Source organism: Mauremys mutica, chromosome 7 (assembly GCF_020497125.1).
Source record: "Mauremys mutica isolate MM-2020 ecotype Southern chromosome 7, ASM2049712v1, whole genome shotgun sequence".
Lineage (NCBI taxonomy): Eukaryota > Metazoa > Chordata > Testudines > Geoemydidae > Mauremys > Mauremys mutica.
In genome coordinates, this window is record NC_059078.1 from 120,993,679 (window position 1) to 121,006,821 (window position 13,143).

At 39.6% G+C, this 13,143-nt stretch overlaps 1 protein-coding gene across 15 annotated transcripts in view; it reads right to left on the reverse strand.

Annotated features, from left to right (window-relative positions):
• ADD3 (adducin 3) overlaps positions 1 to 13,143 on the reverse strand; it is a 159,473-nt gene that overhangs the window by 24,952 nt on the left and 121,378 nt on the right. For all 15 annotated transcript variants that reach the window (XM_045025372.1, XM_045025379.1, XM_045025382.1 and 12 more), the window contains 7 exons: positions 10,441 to 10,579; positions 6,980 to 7,131; positions 6,746 to 6,826; positions 5,063 to 5,212; positions 3,849 to 3,992; positions 3,661 to 3,759; positions 1,983 to 2,165 (listed from right to left, as the gene is read on the reverse strand). In XM_045025372.1, the coding sequence (XP_044881307.1) occupies positions 1,983 to 2,165; positions 3,661 to 3,759; positions 3,849 to 3,992; positions 5,063 to 5,212; positions 6,746 to 6,826; positions 6,980 to 7,131; positions 10,441 to 10,579 (948 nt within the window). The remainder of the gene's footprint in view (positions 1 to 1,982; positions 2,166 to 3,660; positions 3,760 to 3,848; positions 3,993 to 5,062; positions 5,213 to 6,745; positions 6,827 to 6,979; positions 7,132 to 10,440; positions 10,580 to 13,143) is intronic.

Here is a 13,143-nt window from a genome sequence, read left to right on the forward strand (position 1 = left end):
GAACGGCATCGACGACCGTGCTGTGACCAACTGTGGTACCCTCTCTGGGATGAGGACCAACGACGACATCTGCCACGGTCCCGTCGATATCCGTTCTGAGGAGGACCGGTGCCACGAGTCCTGGCCGGCCGGAACCCAGCCTGAGAGTCTGGTTGGTGTCGAGGGCGATCCACGTGGAGCAGTGATCGGCATTGGGAATGTTCCGTCGATCAAGAGTGATACCGAGCCAGGGGCAACTGCAGAGATCCCAGCGGAGGCTTACCTCTGGAGCATGGGGCCGACATCATCGGCGCTCTGGGCACCAGCATGGACAAGACGTCCTGGGCCGCCTGGAGGGCTTCAGGCGTGGACGGCATCCGGACATCTGGAGAGGCCTGTTCCGAAAGGGCTGAGCTACTCCACTCTACAGGAGTCAAAGGCCTAGGGCCCAGTGGGGATCGAGGACTGCCCGACATGGGCCTAGCCTCTGTCCCAAACTTCCCTCGGTGCCACTGTGAAGAGGGAATCGTCTTGACCCTCTTGGTGTGACCTGTGGACGGGGAGCAGTGCCGATGGTCGATGGCACCGGCGGATCGCCATGTACTCACACCGCGGTGCCCGGTACTGGCTCGGAGTGGCATGCCGGGGTTAGAGTCAGCGCCGACTCCATCAGAATGGCTCGGAGCCTCATATCCCTTTCTCTTTTGGTCCAAGGCTTAAATGATTTGCAAATCTTGCATCTGTCGCTGATATGAGTTTCTCCCAAGCAGTGCAAACAGTCTGTGTGTGGGTCGCTTCTTGGCATAAAACACCGACAAGAACTGCACAAGTTAAATCCCAGGGCATTCTCCCGGCCCAGGCTCACTGACTACAGGTACTAAACAAACGAACAGCACCAGTGCACGTGGTGAGCACGCACACCTATTGTGGAATACACATGAGCAATCACTTGAAGTAGTAACAATATAGTTTGAGCTAAAATTGGCCTCTGGAATTCTGCCCTGAGTAAGGGGCAGCACAGAAGCAGAGCAGGGACCAAATGGTGACCTACAGTCATCATTTGATTTTTGCTTAGCCCTTGCTCCATTGGGGGGAGGGAAGGGGAGAAGAGGAGCATGGAGAGAAAGTAGTAAGTTCTACCAGTCCTTTTACTGCCCCTCCATGCCAGCTGAGCTGTGTTGGCTAGCACGTCCAGTGGAGCCCCAGCTCCACCCACATCCCACTCCCTGCCCACCCATGCGAAAGGGGGAGCAGTTGCCTGAGCGGGGTGAGGAAGAATACCCTGGTTGCTGTGTTGTGACCTGTGATATAGGTAGAATGCACAGGAAAGCAAGGGGTCATCTAACCTCCCTGCTTGAGCACATAGCGTAATTCATGTCTGAGTCTTATACATTGCCATATTATGCATGTGATACCCTCTTTTGCTTTGCTTTTACTTTATCAGTAAATCACTTACTTTGAAATTAATATTTTGTTACATTTTGAACAACAATTAGTATTGAACGTCATTTCTTCCAAGTCCATAAAAATTAAAGAGATAAAACCTGATCGAAGATAGAAACAAACACTACAATTCATAACAAAATAAAAATGAAAGCTTCCAAGTATATTTACTAAGGTGATGATTAGAAAATGTATGTTGTAGCGATACAGCTTTATACAGAGAAATGATAAACCTTTGTGACAATGTCCTGACAGAAATTTTAGCTTAACCAGCTCTCACTATTCTGCTGTGTTAGGCTTCAGATATGGAAAGATTTTTCTTTTCTTTAAATATTCTATACTAAGTCAAATGTTCAGATACAGGAGATATTAAATATTCAATAAAAACTACTTTTCATTTACACATTTCATTTTCAAGTTTATAAAGAAAATCAAAACAGACTTTTACTTTACTTTACTTACAAAATTCCTTTACTTATGGCCTAATCCCACAAAGAGTTGAGTAAAAGGCACTCAAACTCTCAAGGGTTGCATTTGTATTGTTATAATTGTGTACCTACCAGGTTGTCTAGCATTCTCATGAGAGCTTCAAACTCTTGCTCCCCAACTTTCCATTTTTGTTGGGAGCCCATATTAACTCCAACTCCTCCACCTGCTACCACAGTGTGTGTGAAAGGCTTGTACTTCTGCAGGTCTAGTACAAGAAGACTGTCTATTCCACCTGCGCCAGCTAATGCATGAACCTGCAACAATATACACACAGTAATTTGTTTCTTTATAGATAATTTTTTGGGTGTAGAATTCTCAGCTTGACTGAATTTAAGGGAAAACTGTAAACATAAAATTTGTTGCAATTATATTTTCAGGTTACTTTTCTTCTCACTACAATGACGACAACTACATTAAGACATGCAGAGAATGATTCCTATTGTATGAATGTCAGTATCAGTTAATAATTATGGCTCTAAAAGGAGTAAATGCAATAAACTTCAATTATTTATTACATGCTCAACAATGTACTTTTAGCTATAGAAGACAGAGAAATATCTTTAATCTTGATACAGATGTACCCTACCATTGGAGAGAAAGGCAACTGTATGTCTGATTAATTACTTAAGACACTAACAAGTGATTTCTGGATTCTGCTTAATTTATTTTGTAATACACCATTCTCCTCCACTTTGTGTTCTTAGTGGAAAATCCTCTTTTTCTCATCCCAACACTGAGCTTGAATAACTGAGTTGGGCGCTATGAATCTCCACAAGGACAGAGGGTGGAGGGGGGAAGGAATTCTTCAATCAGACCACAGAGGATCTAGTGGTATCCACAGACTTTGTGTCCTATTTCTAGGCAGGGTAAGGAGTGATGAATCTGTTTCCTTCCTGCTCCTCTAACAGTCACTGTGTTCAGCCTGCGGGGAACGTTCATGGATCTATGCTCTGTAGGGTGTAGAAGTATGCACCCCTGGACACAGGCTCCTGAAGTTTACTCTGTCCACCGTGGAAAGCACTGTTACAGTTTCACATGGATAATCTGTATTTAGAGAAGAGGGACTCCAGATTTGCCCTGTAATATTACAGATCCATCTACATTTCCCCCCAGATTGACTGGCTTTCAACAGATTAGTTGGCAAAGCATTAATGGCTCCCAAAATAACTTTCATGAAATGGTATCACGTTGCAATGCTGCACTGCAATAGGACAACTTTCTAATGAATGATACTATCCTATGGGATAAACTGATTCAAGTGAACACAATGTGCTCTACAGCAAAGCCAACACATGATGCCTAAACTAACGTTCATACCCAGAGTGGTTTTGATATTGCTAACTGTGCACATAAAAGGAAGTAAACAGAAACATGCTTTGAATTTCATGCTATAATAGAAACAAGTCTCCTCTTTATCCCACAGAACTTCTACACCGGGGTAGTCTATTTTTTGTCACGGTCCAAATTTCTTGGTCAAGGTATTGCAAAGCTAAGATTCCAAAGAAGAAAATAAAAAAATAATAATGATAAGTAAATAAAAAGATTTTGGTGTCTGTTCAAAAGTGTCTGGCGGTACAGATTTGATCCACCTATTGTAGTCAAATATTGCGTCTAATAGCAGAGGTTCTGTTGAATACTTTGCAATAATGGAGCTTCCTCCCTATGGAGTCAGGTCTATCCATTGCAATAACTCGTTATGGCATAAGTATTTCCTTCAGAAATTAAATAATGACAAAGCATCTCTCTTACCTGTATTTCACAGGCAAGCTGCACATTGAAAATATAGTGAAAGGCCTCCTCTAATGTCTCTCCTAAGGCTACCACACCATGATTTCTCAAGACCAGAACCTAGTGAATGAAAACACTCATGTTAAATGGTAGAAACTGGTACAGTACATGCAAATGATTAATGAAAAATATGAATAAAGGTTGACTACCTTGCAACTGGGCCCAAGAACCTTCTGAAGCTGAATTCTCTCTTCCTGTTCATCAAGAGATCCTTGGTAATTGTAGTAAGCAACATCTCCCAGAATCAAAGCCTCCTGAGAGATTGGAAGGATACCACACTTCATAGATGAAACCTGTTTCAAGAAAATTGATCCCTTTTAAGATTCTGAAAACAAACATTTAAACCAGAGTTCTGTACAAAGTGCCCTGTTCCACATGTTTCCTGGTTAAGCTTCCAAAGTTATAACTAAACTATTAGGTCATTCAGAAATTCACCATATTAGTGGTAGATTATTCCCTATAGGATTTTTCCAGTACATGGGTCTCTACCTGTGGATCACGACCACTCGGTCTCACCTATATTCTTAAATGAAAGTGAAGTCTTGGCTATATGCTGGCTAGATAAGAGGAGTCTCAATATGGAGTAGATACTGTTCTAGTGCTTTATCCAGTCTAGTTTAAAATACGGTGAGAGCACTGCTACCACTTCACTTGGGGGACTATGCCACATAATAGATGGCACCATAAGCAAGCTTTCCCTGGCAACTGATATTAATGCATCTTTTCCTCACTTCATTCCCATCACTCTACATCAACCCTCAACAATTTTTCTTCCTTCCTGATGTTTACACTCTTCAAATATTGGTACACAGTCATGTCTTCCTTTTCTCATCTCTAGCCATGCTATACAGATTTATCTCCTTGTTTCTTTTATTTGTTAGTTCAGTCCAGCCTCTTACTCATTTTTGCCCTTTTTTGAACTTCTAGTTTAGCTATAACGTTGAGAGATACCCAGAATAGTGTTATAATATAACCTCTTAAAAATGCAATTAGTGTCATCTACATCACAACTTAGAATACATTATGTAATACTGAGATGATTTAAAATAAGTGTTGGCCTAAATTGTACATATTCTTCCTTCACTATGACTGAGGTGGTCCGATCCTCATTTTATGAATGGCTCATTCCAGCAAAGTGCTCAGTACCCTCGGATCACTCAGGATCTTGAAGAATAAGCCCCTTAAACTGGTGAAAGTCAAGAGTAACTGAACTGAAGTCAATGGAGTTACATAAGTATAAAACTGTGGAGAGGAGAGTTTGATCCATACATACTAGATCTACATTCATAAGATACATCTTAATATATTTCATATTTTGAAACTGTTTCTTCTTTAGGCCACATTAGGAACTGTACAGACTTACAGCTGCAGTTGCAGGGGTGTGTATGTGTATCACACATCTGACATCAGGGCGCATGGAGTAGATGGCAGCATGTGGACTGAATCCTGCATTGTCGATGCTCAGATTGGTACTCCCCTGGTCAACTACATCTCCTAAGATATTTAATTTAACCTGGAAAATCAAACAAAGGAAACTCATGGAACTACTGTAAGTTGGCCATGACTAAGTGGCCATGAATCAACTGAAAAAAACCCCACCACCCCCCGCCCCCAAAACAAAACAAAACACCGTATAGCTCAGTAGGTTCCATCACGGGAGGGAGGGGGAGAGGAAACAGAATCAATTTAGCAGCTATCATATTTGATCTTAAACTTGTGCTTAGTTTGATCTTTCCTAAACAAACTAAGATTTTCTTTTTACCACATTCAGTAAAACAACAGTTAGAAGTATTAGGGAAGCCAGGACTAAGTATACAAATCCTCCTGCTGTTAAAGATCTTGCCAGATGGTGGAAATAGCCATGAAAAAGGCCAGATCCTGATAAACAGAAAGAAATTCCTCTTTGCTCTAGCTGCCCCTTAGCTAAAGGAAGAGATGGTAGTGTAGCACACCAAGCAGAGTCAATTGGAGTAGAAAGCCTGTGTGAAAGCCTTAAATAACAAGCTTCTGTTCAAAGCACAACCAGCATAGATATATTTATCATACAGATAACGATAAATTCTCAAACTAAAATGGTTAAGAGCAATAGATGCTAAAACTGAACATTTCAGATGAACTACATATTTTTACAAACTATTAATGTACTGTGTGTTATATTATAAATTACACCTACTATTTTATCATATTTGAACTTGAATATTTAATTCAACTTAATGTGAAAACAAAGATTCAATCTCAGAACTGCCATTAAAGCATTTTAAATGAAAGTCATGAAAATAAAAAAAATCCCCAAACTGTTAGGGAGGAGGCGAGGGGGAGGGGAGAGAAACGAGTAACAGAGGCAAGAAAAGCAGCATACAAGATCCAGTTCTTATGGTTATATTTTTGGCTCTGCTTTTGGAAGTTGACCATATTCCCTTCCAATAATTGTCAGCAAGACTCACCAGTAGATATGACGATTTGGGTAACAAACTTTTCAGTTCTTTCATACCATGAGATGCCTAATTTGGTAGTCTAGACACTGAATTAAGAGCCCTTATACCAATTACCTTTTTGTTCTTGGACAAATTACTTAACTTTGCTGTTTCCCAGTTTTCCAACTGTGAAATGGGGATAATAATACATGCCTCACTCCTGACAAGGATGTCATGTGGATCGATGCATGCAAAGTGCTTTGAAGATCAAAGCACTATGGATTACTCATAAGAGGTTGCTGTTATACTAATAAAGTAGCTGACAAATTCTATTTGACTTGCTTTTGTGGATCAGGTAGGAGCCCAGCTAAAATGCAAAAAGCTTGCTGGACAACATTAAAGCTTTAGTGGAACCAAAGCAGTGCAAGTGGATCGGAAATCTGGACAGAAGTGTTCAGGAGCACAGGATTGTATAATCCCAAAAATTAATCTGCTGTTCACTAGATGATTTTATATGAATTTCAGAACGGGTAAACAAAAACCTGGTGCCACTATCCTACTTCATCAGCTGCAAAACTAAAGAAAACAATCTAAGCTTCAGTGATTGTTATTAGTGTAAGTGAAGCACATACCAAATTGGAGGCTGAAGCTTCAGAAAAAGACAGACCTCTTGGAATGATTAGAATGTGGTCCTGTTCTTTGCTTACTCTTACCTGCAAAGGAGAAAAAAATGATTTCTGATTTATTATTGAATTTACTTGAATAACATTTGGAAAATTAATTCTAATTTTGTATGGTTTAATTTTAAACATACAGGTGAAAACACACAGAAGCAAGTAATCATTTTTACTCTTAAAAATACTCACTGTGATGTAGGAATTTGCTAAGTGTGCCCATCCAAACAAGTCAGCCAACCTGTACAGGCTGGCTAACTTACAACGAGTAAGTTTTTCTCCCTTAACAAATGAGGTGGTGTCTATTCCAGGTAGGTCATTGATGGGTGTAACCATTCCAAGGCCTGAAAGAAAAAAAAAATAGGTGGCAAATAGGACAATTAAATTCTCTGTGATTCTCCAAAAGCAGTACACTTAAATTTGTAGTATAGAATCTCAGTTTTGGCCAAAAGATAATAGCATTAGACTAGGCTTGCAGCAGAGGTGTAATGTTTTCTAGGACTGCCTTAGCAACCTTTATAATATAAGGCCCTAGACGCCATACCCTAAAATATGAAAGTTTCCAAATTTTGAGAGACGAAAGGAAGGATGAATTAGTAATAGAGGATTACTTTGAAGCACCACTCAGATTTGAACTATCCTGTGTGTCAAGATAATGTGCTTCTGGACAGATTCCAGTGTTTTAAGACCTCCTGTACTGGTGAGCTAAGCTACATTTACAGGCTGTTTGATAACACTCCTACTGGGCTCTGCAGACTTGAATAGCCATTTGATTAGATTTCTCATTCTGAGTCACTGTAGTTAGTTCTAGAGATGTCATGAGGAAGGATATAAGAACGGAGAACTTTTGCAGTAGAACTGTTTAATAGCACAGAACACATTTTAATAGGGAAATTGTATCATGGAGCACCTCCTAGCTCATTTATGACTGTGAAGACCACTCCTTCTCCCCTTCACAAACACATAATATGCCTATGGCAACTACAACATCTGAATACATAGGAAGTTACTATTAGGAAAGTTAAAAATACATTAAATACTATGTTTTAATATGATTTAACAGATAGAAACAAGAAGAGTTAGTACCTTATGACCAGCCACCTTTCCAGAATCCACTAACAAATGGCTCAAGGACAACAGTTTGAGAACATCTAGTTTAGTGGATAGTCCACAGGACTGGGAGTCAGGAGATTTGGGTTCTATTTTCCTTTCTGCCACTCACTTTGTAAATAGGACCTTAAGTGACTTGTCCAAAGTCACACAATAGAAGTGTTGAGTATTATCACCTCCCACTGGATTTCAGTGGGAGATGCAACTGCTCACAATGCTGAAAATCAGGCCCCTAAGAACACAACACATAAGAACGGCCACACATGATCAGGTTGATGGTCCATCTAGTTCAGTATCCTGTCTCTGACAGCGGCCAGTACCAAAGCTTCAGGGAGAGTGTACAGAACATGGCAGTTGGAGTGATCCACCAGTCTTCTACTCCCTACTTCTGGAAGTCAGATGTTTAGGGTCATCTGAGCATGGGGTTCCATCTCTGATCATCTTGGCTAATAACCACCAATAGACCTATCCTCCATGAACTTATCCAGTTCTTTTTTGAACTCAACCATATTTTTGCCCATCACAAAATTTCATGGCAATGAGTTTTCACAGATTAATTGTGCACTGTGTGAAAAAGTACTTCCTCTTCTTTGTATTCAACCTGCTGCCTATTAATGTCACTGGGTAACTCCTGCTTTTTGTATTGTGGGAAAGGGTAAAAAACACTTCTGTATTCACTTATTCCATACCATTCCTGGTTTTATAGACCTCGATCATATTCCCCCCTCTATCGTCTCTTTTCTAAGTTGAACAACCCTAGTCTTTTTAGTTTCTTCTCATATGGAAGCTGTTCCATACTGATGGTCATCTTTGTTGACTATCTGAACCTTTCCCAATTCCACTATATCCTTTTTGAGATGGGGGACAGGAACGAGACAGTATTCAAGGTGTGGGTGCACCCTGGATTTATGTAGTGGCATTATACTTTCTATCCCTTTTCTTATAATTCCTAAAATACTGTTAACCTTTTTGACTACTGCTGCGCATTGAGCAGAAATTTTCAGAGAACTATCCATGACGACTCCAAGATCTTTCTTGAGTGGTGGCAGCTAATGTAGAACCCATCATTATATACATGTAGTTGGAATTATTTTTGCCTACGTGCATTATTTTGCATTTATCAATGTGCTATTTTGTTGCCCCCAGTCACCCAGTTTTGTGAGATCCCCCTGTAACTCTTGCCCACATGCCCAGGGTCTGAATGGTCACCATATTTGGGGTTGGCAAGGAATTTCCCCCTGGGTCAGATTGGCAGAGGCCCTGGAGGTTTTTTGCATTCGTCTGCAGCTTCTCTACTGACACTTCAATGTGGGACAATACTTCAGATTTGTCACCCAAAAAGGATAGCTCTGATTAAGTATCTCCCCCACATCCTCTGCAGTGAAGACACAACATTCATTTAGTTTCTCTGCAATGGTCTTGTCTTCCTTCAATGAACCTTTAACACTTTAGGTGTCTTGTGGTCCCACTGCCTGTTTGGCAGGCTTCTTGCTTCTAAATGTACTTAAAATATTCTTACTAATAGTTATTTTGTCTTTAGCGAGTTGCTTCTCAAATTCGTTTATACTTAACATCCCAGAATTTGTGGACCTTCTTGTTATACTTACTAGGATCTGACTTCAAGTTTTAAAGGATCCCTTTTTGCCTGTAACAGCCTCCATTCTGTTTAGCCACGGTGGCATTCTTTTGGCCGTCTTATTGTCTCTTCGGATTTGGGGTACACATTTAATCTGAGCCTCTATTTAAGGTGTTTTTACATAGTCCTCATGCTGCTTGCAGGCATTTAGCTTCTTTTAATTTTTGTCTAACAAGCACCCTCATTCTTATGTTCTCGACCATACATCTTAAATCACTTCATGAAGGTGGCTATCCCATTTGCACCTTTAAGTCTGCAGGCAATGCAGAGAACAGTCTAGAAAGACAGATTTGTCTATTACACTCAGACATTCTTATGAACGTTTAACACTAATATGACTTTTTAATAAGGTTTCAATGATTAAAGTCTTTGGAAATTAGCCATAGGACTTTTTCTGTGAAGGCTGTAATTTGACTGCATGATCCTGTCAAGAATCTTTTTTTTTTTTTTTTTTTTAAATATAACTACACTTTGCTATTTACTAAACACACAGCTGCCAGGAGCATGAAAGTAACATCTAATCATGCATTTGAACAGGTTCCTCCTTCCTATCAAAATTTAAAGGCAAGTGTGCTACAGTAAATTGCTGCCAAGTTATTAGGTTAGTTGTCATGTTACTATTTATGTGAATCATAGTAAAATGATAATGAGATTGGATATTAATTTTGCCGCAATAAGTTGCAAAACTTATTGACTATTAGCAGTTTCTAGAAATTATTACTTTTCTGATACCAAATATTAGAGGGAGAAAATTTAAGAGTAAAATTAAAGACCCCAATCTGTATTGCTTTACAGATTAAAAAAAAACATGGCAAAAATTCTGTTGAAAGGATGAGGTCCCAGCACCTGGTAAAACAGAGACAGAATTTTAGAAAAATATTGGCAATTATACACATTGTTCACTTACTCAGTGGAGATGAAGAGAAACCTGCAAAAGAGCTTGCCATGATGTAATCGGCAATCTGTTGCAATGCAAGCAGTCCAGTTGGGTTACGGCCCTTCTTCATCTGTTCTTGAATAAGACATTCCAGGTCTTCTCGGAAGGCCTGCAGAAACATTTGAGAATCACTCGGATAAACTTTCCTCGATAGTAGTGAGATCATTATTATACACAGGGTATAGGTATCAATACCTATTAAGGTTAACCAACACTTCCCAGTATAAGATCCTATTTTAGTTGCTCATCACTTTGAAAAACTTTAACCGTCACAGAGGAAGTCTGTGGCACAGCTGAAAAAGGAACCTAGATCTTCCAGTTCTTTGCTTTCTCCACAAGATCATCCCTGGGCAGGAACATGCTATTCACCAGAGAGATGGCTTAAAAGTTCAGAACTATGAGCCTATTCAGCAGTTCATGAACTCAAGAATGGCAATCTATTAAAATATAGTTACTTTAGGGACAAGAGGCAATTTTATCTAACTGATTTATTTGAAAGAAGCTTAAAAAACAGTGGAAGAAAACACCTACCAATACTAACTTGACTAGAGCAATCATAATAATTTCAGTACAGTAGGGACTATTCAGTAGATCTCAAAATATGTAATATTCTGGTAAACCCATAGCACTTATATTAAAACTCATTTTAAAAACCATCAGCAATGTTACAACCTCTCTTCCACGCTTAAATTTACTGTATCTTCATTTTGTTCCTCATTAAACTGCTTCAGATATAGAATGGTCAGATTAAGGGCTTGTCTACACAAAGCATTGCAAAGGCACAGCTGCAGTGATGCAGCTGAGCTGCTGTAGTACTTAGTGAAGATGCTACCTATGTGGATGGGAGAGCTTCTCCTGTCAGCATAGATATGCCACCTCCCTGAGAGGTGGCAGCTATGTCTACACCAGGAGTTCGGTCAGTATAATTGCTTTGCTCTGGAGTTTGGAGTTTCCATGCTCCTGGGAAACACAGTTATACATAAGTCTGTTGTATATCTCATTGGTGTAGCTTCCATTCTGTTTTGAAGTACAGAGGGGTTATTTTCACTTTGGTGTTGTGTGTCTAAAATTTGCTGTCTGGTGCCTGAAATAGTATATTTCACACTTACTACTGCTTATCCTTGTGGCAACAGATTTGCGATAATCCTTTAATTCATTTCTTGTTTTATTATTCAATGAAAGTGTCCTTAAAAAACTGAATCACTGTTAATTTCAAGAAATCTCAGAATAGGTAAAAGCCAGAGTGGGCAGCTGAAGAAAGTACATCTTCATTACAACTTGTGAAATAGAGGTGATTGTGTGCATGTGATTTTCACAGTCAAGTACAAAATGCACAATATCAAAAAGCACATGTCTTTTTTAGTAAACTAGAAGTTGCTGTGCGTCATGCACATTCAAGCTTGTAATGATTCATTCAACTAAGTTTTTCCATACATATTTATGGATATCTTCATTACCTTCAGACTCTCATGTGATCCCACCACTGTTGTGAATTTACAGTATTTTTTTAATTGGTGGTGGTGTGCCATATATTTTAAGATAAATATTCTATAAATTCAAAAAAATTGTGCTATTTCTGATCGTTCTTGACTCTGTCTAAAATGAAAGGCATAATTTTATCACATAAAAACGGTTACCTACCTTTCATAACTGTTGTTCGAGATGTGTTGCTCATGTCCATTCCATTCTAGGTGTGTGTGCGCACACATGCACAGCTGTCGGAAATTTTTGCTGTAGCGGTATCTGTAGGGCTGGCTATGGCGCCCTCATGCCATGGTAGATCAGGTGCTGCCGGCCCTACGCCCTCTAAGTTCCTTCTTGCCAACATCTCCGACAGAGTGGGAGGAGATGGAATGGACATGAGCAACACATCTCAAAGAACAACAGTTACAAAAGGTAGGTAGCTTTTTTTTCTTCGAGTGCATACTTCTTATGAGACCCTGATAACATTTTTGTCTTTTTATTGGACAAATTCCCATAAGCCCTAGCCCAATATTACTGACTGGGGCATCTTGCAATTGGATCCCTGCAGATGAAAATGTTTGCCTATGCAGGAGTGGAGCCCAAGTGGCTTTTTTTTTGCCTGTTTCAGTTATCTATTATAATGTTTTAATTCATGAGTACATTATAGACCATTCATGATCTATTTTGAAATATTATGTTCAAAGTTTACATTTTAAAAGAGATACACACTCCGCATACAGCACAACGCAGACATTTTTCAAGTGGAAAGGACCTGAGTCATTTGAGATCTAGTACTTGACAATAGAACACTTACTCAGGAAAACAAACAGTAGCTATTGTCAGAGGAATGAAAAATGATGTTATTCAGAGTGTGTGCACCCAACACTCTGTCCTACGAAGAAAATGTTTTAAGTGTGGGATTTAAAAGTTGTTTCAGCCTACATGAAAATTCTTTATTAGGATTCGCTACAGCAGGGGTTCTCAAACTGGGGGTTGGGACCCCTCGGGGTCATTATATGGGGGATCGTGAGCTGTTAACCTCCACCCCAAACCCCGCTTGCCTCCAGCATTTATAATGGTGTTAAATACATTAAACAGTGAGTTTAATTTATTAGGGGGTTGCACTCAGAGGCTTGCAATCTGAAAGGGGTTGCCAGTAAAAAAAAAATTTGAGACCCACTGCCCTACAGGCTTCAAATTTATAAAAGT